Source organism: Apodemus sylvaticus, chromosome 5 (genome assembly GCF_947179515.1).
Source record: "Apodemus sylvaticus chromosome 5, mApoSyl1.1, whole genome shotgun sequence".
NCBI lineage: Eukaryota > Metazoa > Chordata > Mammalia > Rodentia > Muridae > Apodemus > Apodemus sylvaticus.
Window position 1 is genome coordinate 154,038,246 of NC_067476.1, and position 14,858 is coordinate 154,053,103.

The window sequence follows — 14,858 nt, forward strand, 5'->3', positions numbered from 1 at the left end:
GAGCAGAGCCTGGATGGGGAGGATGGGGAGCATGGGGAGGATGGGGAGGATGGGGAGGATGGGGCAGATCCGAGTTGACCTTGTGACTGTCACTTGGGCAAGCCTTGGGAGCCAGCGTTCCTACCACACAGGGCCAGCAGACTCCTCCTGAGCTTATACCCTATACACACAAACAAAAACCTCCCTTGCTGTCCCAACCCACATCTAAGGCCACTCTACCCCTTCTCCCAGAGAAGCAGCCACACCCAAGTTAAAGTTGCTCTCAACTGTTTATTGCTAAGCTGTCATCATATAAGCCGTATAAAAATACTTTACATATAGCAAAAATAAACCGCATGAAACTGGAGATTAAAATTGTTTTGCATAGGAATGTGATAATATTCCGGCTCCTCAGACCGTGGAGATTTTCCCAAACCCCAGTCTTCAGGCCCCGCTGGAGCGAGCTCCCAGAACCAGGAGATTGTGAGGCTCCTGTGAGGGCTGAGAAATGACAGGGGGACAGGGGTTCCCTGATGTCTAGGATGCTCCCACACAATGCTCTGGACAACCAGAATACTGGGGCTCCTACTCACATAGCACAGCACTGCCCACACCCAGTCCATCTAAAGCCTGAGAGGCCAGGGCAGGGACATTCATTCTCATTTGCCCCCGGGGCTGTGTTAACATTAACACTTTTGACTCCAGTTCCCAAGACTTCACTGTGATCTCAGAGGGGCCTGCTCAGGGAAGCACCACTCCTGGCCCGTCATCAGAGTTAGCTGTAAACAAACTGGACTAAGACAAGGATGAAGGCCGGATGTTAAGGCACAGGTGAGATGATCCTAGGTGAAGGTGATGCTGAAGGTGATGCTGAAGGTGATGGTGTCTTGTGTAAGCATCTGGGTGGACAGCAGGGAAGTCTCTCGCTCTGCAGCTGGCTGGTTTGGATCCGTGAAGGTTGATAGCCAAGCTTGGGAGACACCAGTGGTGAGGCTGTGTCAAGTTCCTCTAGGCTTCCCTGACAGCAAAGAGTTCAGGAATACTCGCCCCCGGCCTGGCCACCTCTGTGTCTTTTCTGAAGCCCCAAATGAACACAGTTGTCAAGTAGCCCCGCCCCCCATGGTCTGTCAACGCTGAGCCCTGGGGTGCAAAGATAAACCAACTCAGCCTCCCATAGGTTCCAAGTGATAATTAAAACACATTGGCTGCCGGCCTCCCTGGGTGACAGTGCCACTGGCGGCTGGCCACGGCTAGTGGTGATGGATGACGGATGAGCAGGCTACTTTGCGTGAACAAGCTATCCCAGGTCTTGGGAGGCGACCGCTCCCTTCGTCCGTGGCTGCCATGTGCTGGAGAAAAGTTGGCTGGCCGTTCCTGGGGTGCCCCACATCTGTTATCTGTGAGGACTCCACATGGTTGGTTCTGCCAACATCGGCCTACCTGTAGGGTCTTGTCCGTGGAAAGACAAGAGTTCTGTGGCTTTAAAACAACCACCAACTAAACCTTTCCTGTACAATTCTCAGGGACAGCCCTGGCTTGAGGCTGAAGGAGTAGGCCTCTTTCTCAAGTTAGAAAAAGATGTTCTCTCCTACAAAGTCCCGTCCCCTCCCATCCCAAGGTCCTGATAGGACCCAAGGTGAGTCTTTGGATTTGTTTTCCGGAATGGAAAAAAAAAACACTCAGGAATATACCATTTCTCTTACAGAAAATGAAGATATAGATTTTTTTTTAAAAAGACCCTTAAAAAGACATCTGACCATTTATAAATATGTTCTAACTCCAACAAAGGTGAGATATTTTAAGGGCAGATAAAAAGCATTAAAATACAAATAAGAAAATAAAATTTAATACCACACTAATCTGGGCAGATAGATATAGTCCCCAGTAGTGGCATCTTTGTACAATCAGGAAGATCTGTGGACTTTCAAGAGAAAGTGCCACGATTAGCAACACGGAACTGTCGGCGTGCTACCCTAATGTCACCATGGTGATTTAGCAAGGAACACACTTCCGCTTCCACCCATCTGACCCACGTGCGGTACACTCATCTTCACTGCTCGGACATCTTTTCTCATTCGCTAAGATCAGACTGCGTCTACCTATCCTGGAAATGGCTAAGAAGCAGTCACTCCCAACGAAGTCTCCCCCTGGAGTCTGGCACTGACCAAACCTTCCCAATCACTATCTGCCGCTCATACACCTTCTCCGGCCTATTGTCTGGTAACAGATACTGCTTTCTCTCCTTGGCTATTTAGAATATTTGTTTATCAGCACGTTTTTGAGACTATCCCGCTAAGATAGTTTAAAGGGAAGAGCATTGTACACATGTACACACACACACACACACACACACACACACACACACGAAGGTGTAGGATTCTGAGCTACCAGGAACCCCTTTGCTGACACGAAGACCAATGGGAAATGAGTTAGCCCTTTGTCACCCTGTGGACAGTGTAACTGAGCCACTGACTACAATTACAGGAAGGCACTTGGGTAAAACTTGGAGATATCTGAGGAAGGGCCCGATTCCCTCATGTGCAAAACGTGGCTCTCAGCCAGGGCAAGTGCGAACTAATCACTCACTGAACCCTCATCACCCTTCCCCAGAGAAGCCGGCATCGCTACAGTCAGAAGCTCCTGTCCCGAAAGGGCCGGCAGAAAGTTCCTTGTTTAGCAGGAAGTACTTAGAATCACAGAGGCTTAGTGCTTGTCTTCTTGCGGACATTCTGGGTTCAAGAGAGAATTCTGCTCAGATCTACGCATGGGGTCGGTGAAGGGAAAGCCCAGCCCTGTTGCTAGGGGAGAGACACACTAGGTAGTGACCACAAAGTCACACTTCACAAAGCCACACTTCTCACGCCCAAGACGAACCCTGGGCACGGGGTCTCTCGTCTGGAGAACCGGCCACAGCTGGCCCAGCTCCCGAGGCTTACTTTCAGATGGCCTTGACAGGAAGGCCAGGATGTAAGAAACCAACCGTGGGTGTTTAGCCACTGTGGCTTGCTTCTTGGGTCCTCTGCCTAGCAGACAAAGCTGAGAAAATCGCTTTAAAAAGATGCCCAACCGGGACATCTGGGATGAAGGCGAAGGGAGAAGGCGGTCTTGCTCACATGCTCGGGAGAAATCGGTTGGAAGAAGAAAACTGCACCCGGGGAGGAAGACCGTGGAGGACCGCCTGAAGCAGGCAGGGTGTGTGGAGAATCCCACAGGACACACAACCTGGCCTCACTAATGATGATCACACTAAGGCATACGCTGAGGTGGATCCGCCCGAGTAACAGCTCATGCAACAGCGTTTTGGAGTCTATGGAGGCTTTAAATGAATTCGGGTTAAAAAAAATTAATAAACTGGGGCGAAGCCAGCACTTTCCTGCTTTGAGTTTAGGGCAGAGGGCGATTTCAGCCCCTTTGTTCTGTTTGGTGGCAGTCCTGACAGACACCTGTAGATTTTGACTGGGTTTGGTGGTTTTAGCTCCTTAACAGTCAATGCAAGGACCCAGAAGGTTCTCCCGACTTCTGGGTGGAGGAAGTGGGGAGGAGAACTTACAGGCAGCCTGGGTGGGATCCCACCAGAGGTCTGGTGCAGGCAGCAGGGTTAGGGAGTGGCTGGCAGGGAGAGCTCTCAGCCCGCAGCCTCCTTGGGTTGGCTCTTTGAAGCAGAGGAAAACACAAGGGCCCAGAAGCTAGCAAACACGGACATGTGTTATAACTTAAGGCTGAGAAGTTGGGATAGGTGGTTCCGTCAAGGGCAAGGCAGTTTGGCTTTGGAAAGAGAAAATTCAAAATGAGCTTTGCTAGGGCCCAGCTGGTGCGTAGGTGAGCGTCCGGTTTCAGCTCCCACAGAGATCTGGGATTCTGGAGCCCAGAAGCTGGACTCTGGGGTCTTGCTCTTTTGGTTACACTGTCTGTAGACCCATGTCTGTGGGCTATCTCAGTTCCTCCAGCTCTCCGCCAGCGCAGCCCCAGCAGGGCGTCTCAGGCTCAGCATCCTGGTGAGTTGAGAAGGAGGCTTTGATCAGCAGGCAGTTGCTTTTTTTGCGTCCAGTCCAGTCACCGTGGACATCGGCGAAGATGCTCTATGCGAGGCAGCAGCAGGCTCCCAGGCTCCGACACCAACTGCCTGCACTGTGCGCATACGCAGTGTTCCAGTCAGAGGCGGCAGGAGGAGACAGAAGCGGTCCAAAGTAGAAGGCGTCGCGTGATCAGGTTGGTTTCTAGGTCTGATTTCGGGAGGGAGGTCCTGAAAACTCCTTCCTGATGATTTCATTAACTAGAAGAGGCAGGGAGAGAATTTTAAAAAAGACATGAGATGACACCCAAACCAGGCGTCCAATTAGATACTACTTTGTGCGTCTTTCCTTGTGACGCTCGTTTAGCCATTTTAATACAAATGTCTACCTACACAATGACGCAATGACGTACCACTGCCCCACCCAAGTCCCCCAGCTGCTGGTTCATGTGGTGATGTATTCAGCTCTCTCTCTTTCTGTCCTTTAGTTAACATGCTTAAGCCACTGTGGGTCTACCAAACTGCTTCTGTGATTACTGTGTTCTCAAGGCACCTAGCATGTGATCCTATTACATCTGATGAGAAAACAAAACCCCTTACATCCCAAAATTCAGGGCCATTAAAAAAATCAGAGGGGGTGAGGGGTGGGGGTTCAATAGTCATAGCTAACTGGCTGACCACTTAAGTAAAATTTTTATTTATTTTTTTTATCAGCACAACCAGGGGTCCTCCGCTGCTCAAAGATTATGCTTCAAGTCTCCTGGAGTAGAGGGGTCCTCAGAGGGGATTGGGAACCAATCTCCTTTCCTTGACAATACGTGGTTCTAACAGGAATTGCAGGCATGGTGCCAACCCCTGGCACGGATCTAGCCTGTGCCAACTGGGCAGCTCCTCTGTGGTGTGAGTTACGGAACTGGGGTGTGGAGATCCTAGCGCAGAGGGTCTGGCCAAAGACTTCCCCTAGCATCCCCGAGATGAGTCACTGGCATCCCCAGCACATACAGGAGGCTGCACAGCCAGTCCCCAGAGCAAATGTACATCTTTGAGGCCATTTTGTCAACTGAGCCAAGCAAGGATGGGAAGGAGATTCCTTCCCCACAACTGCCTCAGTTTCTCATCTGAGCTGTTTTCTGAGTGTTTGAGATTGAAACGGCATCGAAGGCAGAGAAGCTGCCAGAGACGTTCCTCATTCCGGGCCCTATGAGGTCTGAGGTGCTCTCTTCTGGGAGGCTCTTGCCTCAGTGCGTCTGTGACACCAAGCCAACAGGGATGCGGATAGGTACGGTTTTAAAGGGCAGGCTAATCCAGGTTTGTCTCTGAGCAGAACTGGCCCTGTGCCTCCGCTGGTCTGTGACCCAGGCTCCCTGTCTCTACAGTGAGACTCACAACAGCACGGTCCTTTACCATCGTTCTGTTTTCTCTCTGACATTTATCTTGTGCGCCGGGGTGAGGTAAAGGACGTGTCATGGCCTGTGAGTAGAGCCCAGAGGACAACCCTCGGATGGCTGTCCACTCCTCCCAAGACGTGGGCCACCCAGCCTGGCTGCATCCACTGAGCCATCTCATGGCTGCTTTTGTTTTTAATTTTCTTTGCGGGGGGGGGGGGCGAGATAGGTCCTTGACACGTATTCTAAGCACTCATGATGCCGGCCCTGAACTGATGGGCAATCCTCCTGCCTCTGTCTAGCACATGCTGGGATTGTAGGCATGCACCACTGTGGATTTATAGGAGTTGCTGTGAGGATGTTAGCTATGAGGTAGATAACAGCACTGAGCCTGGTGCACGGCACTGGACAGCTGTGAGCAGTTATAGTCAGGAGCACCCTGGACCCTCCACGCTTTGCTTGGGAAGGCGGGGCTGAGCTCAATGTTCCTTAAGTACCTGCTGGAGTCAGAGTCCACAGGGGTCACAATACCACTTCTGATATAACTCGATTGCAAGCCTGGCTTTACTGATATAACCCATTACATGCCTCAGTTTCACAACCTATAAACTGGATCCATAAATATTACTATTTCCTCATGCTGTGAGAGGGAAGATATCATCAATCAATGGCTGCAGTGCCCAGGATAGAACAGGTGGGGGCTTGCAGAACAGGTCGCCAGGTGTGTCGGGTATGTTCAAGAATGAACTCTGAAACCTTAGTGTGACAAACGTTTCCAAGATATTAAATAGCTCTGTTAACAGGACTCGGGGGCTGGACTCATGGTTAGCTGACTAGACCATGTGGGTGGGTGGGTACTATAGTGCTGCGTTCCAGGTACCAGCTCACTCCTTGGGGGCCCCAAATGGGAATCGAAATGCAGGATGCCAACCCCAGTTCTGCCCCTTGCATGACTGCCAGGGCCCAGTGAATTGGTGGCCCCACAGCCCAGGTTTGCTAAAAATAGCTGATAGGCATCACTTTGGGAACCACGGGTCCTCACCGAAGGTCTGCTCCCTCAGAGGAGCAGGGACCTCCAGGAGAAGGCTGGATAACCTCTGTCAGCCAGAGAGAGGTGGTGTTGCCTTCCCTTGAGGTGATGTGTTTCCTACCAGCAGGAAGCTACCTGCCAACGACCATCTAGAATATCTGAAGTGATTCCCATTTCAGGCCTTTAACATTGAGGGCAGGTGAGTGAGGTTGCTATCAAATTGAAGTACTTCCTGCAACCTCTCTGGTGCTAACCTTTCTAAAATCCTACTTGTCCCCCTGGCTGCAGGCAAGAACATTCTAGAACACATACCAACCAGATGATGGCAGTTACATCTGGTTGTTCTACGTCAGGCTAAAAACCTGGGCTCCGAGTTCTGAGGGGCTCAGCTCAATCTCTCCATCCAGGTGTCCCCTTGTGGTCCACTAGGGCAAGGGACAGCCCTTTGAATGGAGTCCATGATGCCTACTACAACTGACTTTCTGCCCTTCATCTTCCCGTTGGGAAGGAGAGTCCTCAACTTGGCTTTGCCACCAACACCTTCCTCTGTCTTCTGTCCACCTTCCTCACCCTCTCCTTCATGATTGAAGTCTCCTATTTCTAAAACTCCTGCTCTGGGCCAATCCTCTACCCTCTTTCCAGAGTCCCTCTTAGGACCCTGGGGTCTGTCCCTTTATGGTGTCACTTTCTGCCACTGTCTAAGCATGGCCCCAGCTTCCATCTTTCCGGTTCACGCCACCAGAAGCCTCTGGTCCCCCACCAGGCTGATGCCATCCCTGCCTCTTCTAAGGTTTATGTCTTCTGCCCATGCCATCTACAGCCCAGACATAAGGCTCCTCCTCCCGGCTGGATGTGATTTTTCTCTCTCCTGTACCTTCCCTTCCTGGCAACTCGCCATTGCTGTGTGTGCCTGGCTGGATCCTGTCCCTGGCACATAGGAAGTTCCCAGTCAGGGCATGGGGACACAAATCTTTAAAGGGGATAGACACTTCAGGTCCCACGCCAGAGTATGGCCCCTAAGGATGACTCTGAAGTCTGATCCCCGTTACTTATCCCATAAATCCTCCAAATGTCTCCCCTCTGCTAGCTTTTCTCTTCCCACCTTGGGACGTGAGTCCCCACATGGCCCCACCCACTGTCTGTATCTGACTTCCCATCTCTTCTGGTTCCAGCACTTCCTGTTCCTGCCCTCACCAGAAGCCAGCATGGAATCCATGTCTCACAAACTGTGCGGTGTGTAGAACTGTGTTGGCGGGGTGGGTATTGCTAGCCTAGAAATTTTATCTACAAAAGAATGATTGTTAAGATTTTCTGAGGATGGGGGGGGTACTATTTTAACTCTCATCTCAGCCCTTATTAACATAATCACTCTGTGGACAGATGCTGGGCAGGCTGGCAAAGATTTGAATCCAGAGCCCGCTGTGTTAACTCATTCAGTCTGAAGCCCTCATGGCTGGCCACAAATAAATTGCTCTGTGAGGTTCAGTATTCACCCCTTTTTGTGTCCGGAGCTTCAGAATCCTTGCTGTATTCTGTGCAGGAAAAGGCCCAGCATCTTCTAAGTTAGAGTGGTCAGGGTCACTTCTGAAGCAGGTGGTCTGCTGGAAAGCACTGAATTCTAAGAACAGGACAGTGAGGGACAGCTCACCATTGTGCTGCTAGCCCCAATTAGGGACAGGACTGAGGAGGACCAGGTCTCTAACTTCAGTGTGACTTTAAGCCTGACCCCTGAGACTGCCACCAGGAAAGAAGGACAGATTTTTAAGTGCATCAAAATCATTGCATTTTCTCAGTATTATTGACAGCCATTCATATATAAAGAGACACTACAAACTCTAAGAACAAGAATCCATAAAAATGGCTACAGACATTAAAAGGCCCATGCCAGGGCCCCACAGATACATTTGGTAAAGGACTAGGTACTGTTTTCAGATTTGTGGGTGCTGGGCCCTCTCTCAACTATTGAGACAGCTATAGGCAAATCAACATCAATGTGTCTCAATAAAACTTTATTGACAAAACAGGATTGGGGCTAGATCAAACCTCGCCACCATCGTTTGCCAATGGCATAGAGGTAAAAGAATTTTCTTTGCCTACTTTGGGGTTCATCAGTCTGGGGAAGCCAGAACCTCAACTAGTATTACTTAGGGATTAGCCTGGGTTAGTTTAGAGGTAAAGTTCTAGAACAGTGGCTCTCAACTTTCCTAATCCCGAGACCCTTTAATACAGTCCCTCCTGTTATGGTGACCCCCAACCATAAAATTATCCTGTCACTATTTTATAACTGTAATTTTGCTACTGTTATGAATCGTATGCTGCTATGAATGACATGCAGATATCTGACCTGTGACCCCTGTGGGGGTCGTGACCCACAGACTGAGAGCTGTTATTCTAGGTGCTAGAATGGAGGTGTTTGAGAGATTCATCAGAACATCTTCTCTCTGGCCTCCTGTCTTTAACAGAGCTCCAGGCTCTTAAAACTTCAGCCTGCAGACGGAAGGCCACCCCCATGTAGAGAGGCAAGGCAAGGGACTCTCAGGGGTTCTGATTACAGCTCACCCCCTTAGCTGCTGACTCTGGAGTGGCACCTACGGGAAGGAACAGGGAGACTCCACTGCTTCCATCCCAGATCTCTGTTTTCTACCATCAGGCCAAATGGTAGCCAGAGAGCTCCTCCTGTAGCCAGGGCAGAAAGCCTGAGGCTGTGTTCTGGGTCTGGAATGCCCCTGCCCGCAAGTGTCTCCTCAGCTGTGCCCAGGTCAGGAAGGGGGAGCTCCTGAGGAAGTCTTCTCTAGTGCCAAGGCAGAGCTCTTGCCCTGGACTGAGCATTCCTGTCACTCACAACCCAGAGCTGTGGTCTGGGGACATAGTTATAGGACTGACTTTCTGCAGAAATGTCCTTGTACCTTTTTTTAGCGCCCCTTCTTGGGCTCTGGATGCCTAAGACCCCTAGATAACTTTCTAGAACCATCCATACAGGCTCAGTGGGAAGGACAGTGTCCGTGATAGGTCAAGGGCCAGACTGAGTGCTGGGGTCAGAGGGGTCAGAGGGAGGCTGGCGGTTAGATTGTCTACCAAGTTCCCAGGCTCAAGGAGCACCATGCACCCGAGGGCCTTGACGCTCTCAGTGTAACGTAGCTCCAGTTTTTATCAGTCTGATTCCTGGGCCATGGCAGATGCTTGTCTGGGGTTGTCTGGTAGGGTGAATGCTGTTAGCCACAACAGTTTGAATCTCTGTTGTTCCCATAAACAATACCCTGTCTTCCCATAAAGGGGTCACTGTAGCATTGGGACACCTTTAACCCTCACCGTCGGGGACGTGGGCGTCTGAGCTGCCAGCCCCTCTGTGGGCTCTTACTCACTATTTTGGTTTTGTTGTTTAGGTTTTCCAAGACAGTTTCTCTGTGTAACCCTGGCTGTCCTGAAACCCATTCTGTAGACCAGGCTGGCCCCTGTGTCCCCACTGCTGGGATTAGAGGCGTGCCCCACCACCACCCAGCTCCTTCTCTGACTGGGATTTCAGTGTGACTCCTCCAGGTCATCCGGACCTTGCCTGAGAGGTAAGGGGGTTGCCCTCACTGACAAAAAGAAATGGAAGCCGGCCATGGCCCAGCACCTCAATAGTGCCAACTTAACCACCAGCCCAGAAAGCCCAGCAGTGCCAGCTGTGGAGTCTGGCTGACCACATAGTGAGGGCACAGGAAAGTCAGCTTTCACCTTAACCCATGGGGACTATATTGTCAGAAAGCCTACCAAGCTTGCCCCAGCCAGTCTGTTCGGCCACCTGACCCTTCTATGCAGCCCCACAGGCCAGTGCCTGTGAAGTTGGGTGGAGAGAGGGGACAGCAAAGCAAGGGCATTGTGTACTCTGGGAAAGCCACACTCTCGCTCCTGGTCACGGGTCAGGTCAGTGCACATTAGCAATAACTTAAAGTGCCAAACCCTTAAGCCATGGCTACCATGAGACATTTCCTGGCCAACTTCCTAGGGCTTCTTCTTAATTCAGAGCCCACATTCCTGAAAGAAAGTTGACTCTGCATAGCATTGTCTTAGAACGGCTGGCCCTAAAGGCCACTCCTGTCAGGTACAGGGGTCCCCCAGGACAGCATGCAAACCCCTGTGTCCACCCCACCCCGCCCCCACCTCACAGACTGAGAATCTTGGAGCTGTCCCACCCTCGAGAGAGTAGGACTAGAAGTGTCAAGGACTGTTGGCCAATAAACAAAGAGGGCCTTGGGGTTGGCACATACTCCTGACTGAACAGCTCGAGACCCCAGGGAGAAGTAGAAGAATCATTACCTTTCACTTTGATTTCTCGGATCAAAGACCAGTCACTGGGTCTCATAATATGTTTTGTATCCAGCTAAGGTGTGTGTCTAGCAACTCTGAAAGAGACGTGCAAAACCGTTTTTGAGAAGAAAAGGAAAAGTTACCTTTGAACTCTATCAAGCTTCCTGTTTATTTCTAGCGACACAACCCGAGGCAGAACCTCACCCTGGGCTAGAGTTTCAGGCCGGCTCTGATTTATCTTAACTGCCAGGCCTGGATGAACCCAGCCGCTGAGCTCAGTAGCACCGAGACCGGGATTTTATAAAAAGAGGGGGTGGCAGTCTCTGAGGCAAAATACTTCAGCAAGATGAGGGGTCGGGCATGCCTCTAAGCAAAACTGAAGGCTTCCCGCCAGTCCCTAGGGCCTGTCACAGAGAAGAAATAAAACTGGCTTCCTCTAGGGCCTAGAGAAAAAGAATCCCAGGAGGGACCCATCTACTGTGACATCCTTCCAGAGATAGCACCTCAGAGTTCAAACATCCATTCCTAAAAAGTTCCCCAAAGTTGCTCTCTCCACAGCCGTTTGCCTCCCAGAGCAATGAAGACCCCTGAAGAGGACAGAACCTTTGTTCAGGGGTCTTTGTTTTTGTTTTTGTTTTTTTAAATCCAGCTGTTGTGGTCTCTCTCCTGCTCATGCATTCAGGGTCCCCACCTTCCCTGTCCCCTCTGGAGGGTTCATATAGATCTGAGTGAGGCCCCTCTGAGGCAAAGAACTGTGGGTTCTCTGAGGTCTTTTGTTTCCAGGAGGTAGTGGGGGATCCCCTTCCCCTACTGAACTGGAATCCACTCTCAAGGAGAACTGGGACTCCCTGGGAGCCTCATCCTAGGGGAGGGAGGTTCGTTTTAGCATTTATAAGCCAGGCCTGAACTTCCGATGGGGTGAGATTGGTTCCCAGCAGCCCTGGGACCTGAGGGCTTATGTCCATTTGCTCGAATGGGTGCAGTGGGGACTCTGCCTCTCCCCGTCTCTCTTGAGACACAGACGGCTGCTATCCAGTGTTTGAGGTGCCTGAGTCCCTGAGGCACCTGGGGCTGGCTTTCTCTGTCTGCTCTACGATAGCTCTCCCAGCATCCAGAGCAGGTATGATCAGGCCATTCCTTTTGGTAATAAAACATAATCCTCCCACCAGTGGCCACATTAGCAGTTTTAAGCCCAGGCCAGCACCCCTGAACGCAACACTTAGGATGTCTTCTGTATAGCTCAAACTTTACATGGCTTCAAAGCGGTGTCTGGACCTTCTAACTGCCTCCATGGGCTCAAGAACTGGTACCTCTCCCATCCCGACTCCCCACGTTCCCAGCATACTCTGTCTCTGTTTAAAGTTACTTTTTTTTTCTTTTGAGACTAGGCCATATGTCTCCTAGTCTGGCCTCTAATCCGTAGCTAAGAATGACCTCAAACTTCTGATCTGCCTACAGTTAGATTACAGGCTTGCACCAGCGTATCTGGTTATATGTAGTGCCAAACCCAGGGTTTGTGAGGCCGGCACATTATCAACATGTCACCAACCTTGTTCTCTCTGTGTGAAGTGCAGATGGGCACCCTTGGCCTTGCCGTCCCCTTTCTACCACTCGCCACAAATGTCCCTAGGTCTGCCTTGGGACAGACTAACTGTCATTACCTGAACTAGGCTTCCAGAGTAGGTCCCCACCTGCCACCCCCATCTCCCCCGCGCCACTTGCTGTTCCCTTGAAAAACAGGTCAGAAATGCCGCACTAAGGGTTTCAGTGTGTCCCCATAACACCGAGCTCAGCAGCCCTGAGGGGAAAGTGCTATTACACACGTGGATTCAAGACTGAAGCACTTAGTGCTGAAGTCCGGAGGTCCCACTTGCCTGCCCTGCCTCTAAGGACTCAAAAGCTGGTCCCAAAGAAGGAGAGCCTGTACCTCAAAAAAGGCAGTGCCCCTTGCGGAGGTTTGTGTGAGCTGAGGTGGGGCTTCCTGTTAGTGATAAGATTTCTCAGCTGCTCTTGGTGAAAGCCAGAGGCGTGAAGCCAGAGGCAGGGCCTCGCTCTGTCTGATACCTACAACTCAAGACTGGTCTTTGACTCCACCCACCCACCCCTCCATGCTGGTGAAGTGCGGGCAGCCCCAGTGCAGCCTCTCACCTGCTGGAACCCCTGTTCTCAGGCCAAGTTGTTGAGGCCGAGAAAGGAAGGCTTGCCCCAGCAAAACCACGGCATGGCCCCACCCTTACAGATCCCACCAACCTTTCTCTGGTATCTACACACCAGCTCTTGCTCCAAGGAGCCCCTTCGGGGTTTGATCCAGAGGCTGAAAACCCCTTCACCCTGTACTCCTGAACTGGAGAGCCTGACAGCCAGGGGCCAGCCCCAGGGACTCCCATTTAGGACTCCCCAAATGTGAAAGACCTTCAGGCTACCCCGAGTAAGGATGCTGACTACCTTTTGGAAGCTTCTGGAATGAGAACACCGTGGCTTCTCATGGGGTCTCTCATGGAGCCTCCGTTTCCCCAATTGTGCAACAGCAATATGGACAGCTCTGTCGCATGAGCTGTGCTTAGCAATGCCACCTACAGTCTCCTCATGAAGGGGAAAAGGGGGTCTGGGATCCTCTGAAAACTAAGACTAGCAGGGCGGTGGTGGCACACGCCTGTAATCCCAGCACTCTGGGAGGCAGAGGCAGGCAGATTTCTGAGTTCGAGGCCAGCCTGGTCTACAGAGTGAGTTCCAGGACAGCCAGGGCTACACAGAGAAACCCTGTCTCAAAAAAAAAAAAAAAAAAAAAAAAAAAAAAAAAAAAAAAAACAACAACAACAACAACAAAAAAAAAAATCCAAAATCCCCCAAAAAAACAAAAAACAAAAACAAACCAAAAAAAACCAACACCCCCCCCCAAACTAAGACTACCATTCTGTCTCCCTGCCCGTCCCAAGAAGAAGTAGGCTCCGCAGACCCCTGCGAGGGCTCTGGCTAGTTCCTGGAATATGGAGACGGACATCAAGAGCATCGTGAAAGAGTTCCATTCTACTCAGGCTATTTCCCCAAAACCATGGGTCTTAGAATTCAGGGGCCTCCTATAAGACTGCAGCCAGAAGCCTAACAGGACACTCCACACCTACCCATGAGCGAGCGCTGTGAGCAGACAGTGGGGAACTGATTTACTTAGGCTACAGTGGTTCCCATGGAAACGCACAGAGTCAAGGATCCATCATTTGGAGGAGTCTCCTGACTCCTCGGGCCACAGATACACCAGTGTAGAAGTCCCAGCATGGGCGGGAAGGTGCTGGGTGTGTGTGAGTGGTGGAGCCGAGGGCAACAGAAGCAGGGTGAGAGAGCATGCTCAGAATGACGGCTCACACCCCGGGGGCCAGGTAGAGAGCCTGCTCTCAGGACGTGCAGATGACCACACATCAACTTAGAGCCTGGGAGAAACACAAGGAAGTGCAGCCTCTCTGTCAAGTCAAGACTCAGGCTGAGTTCGCCCCTCAGCTGGGCGCTAACCCCCAGCTCAGCAGAATGTCTCCTGTCAATCAAGTGACCACGCAGGGGCTTCTGCAGCAGTCAGAGCATAAGGCTGCTGAACAGAGCAGTGTGCCAGCTCCTCCCTCCTGCTGCCGGCTCGCCGTGGCCCACCCCGCTCTTCAAGATGACGGACTATGAAGCAAGGACTGCCATGTCTTCACTGCTTTGACATCGGGGCTGATGCAAGATGCTGGGTGCTGTGAGCCCGAGTTCAGGAAACAGCCATCCAAACCCACAGAGCCGCTGTGACCACAAATGAGATGAAGACATAGCTAACTGGGAAGCCATGATTCTTAGTCAAGGTCTCGACTTCTGAGATTGCACATGTGCACGGGGTGGGATTGGGGCTGGAGGAGGGCATCTCAGGCCTCCCTCCGGGGTAGCAGGTGGGATCACAGGCAGTGAGAAAACCCCTCCTGCTCCCTAAGTCCCTGACCTCACATCACAGATCACACAGGGTCCCCCGTCTGTGGATAAGGATCCTCAACTCCTGACTCAGCCTCTAGACTTAATATCATATGCCAAGTGACTGAGTAGTTTCTGACCCTCCCATAAATTCACCTTCTAGATACATCTATGTCCTGCCACAGGTGCCATCACTTGCTCATAGCTGAGTCCCCTACACACACACACACAC

The 14,858-nt window shown here is 51.3% G+C and overlaps 1 protein-coding gene across 3 annotated transcripts in view; it reads right to left on the minus strand.

Annotated features, from left to right (window-relative positions):
- Positions 1 to 250: 250 nt before the first annotated feature.
- The window catches only part of Nfatc2 (nuclear factor of activated T cells 2), a 117,009-nt gene continuing 102,401 nt past the window's right edge, over positions 251 to 14,858 (minus strand). For 2 of the 3 annotated variants that reach the window (XM_052184388.1, XM_052184390.1), the window contains exon 10: positions 251 to 4,252. In XM_052184388.1, coding sequence (XP_052040348.1) covers positions 4,197 to 4,252 — 56 coding nt within the window. In that variant the 3' untranslated portion in view covers positions 251 to 4,196. Of the gene's footprint in view, positions 4,253 to 10,705; positions 10,792 to 14,858 lie in introns of all 3 variants that reach the window. The other variant, XM_052184389.1, reaches the window with a different exon arrangement.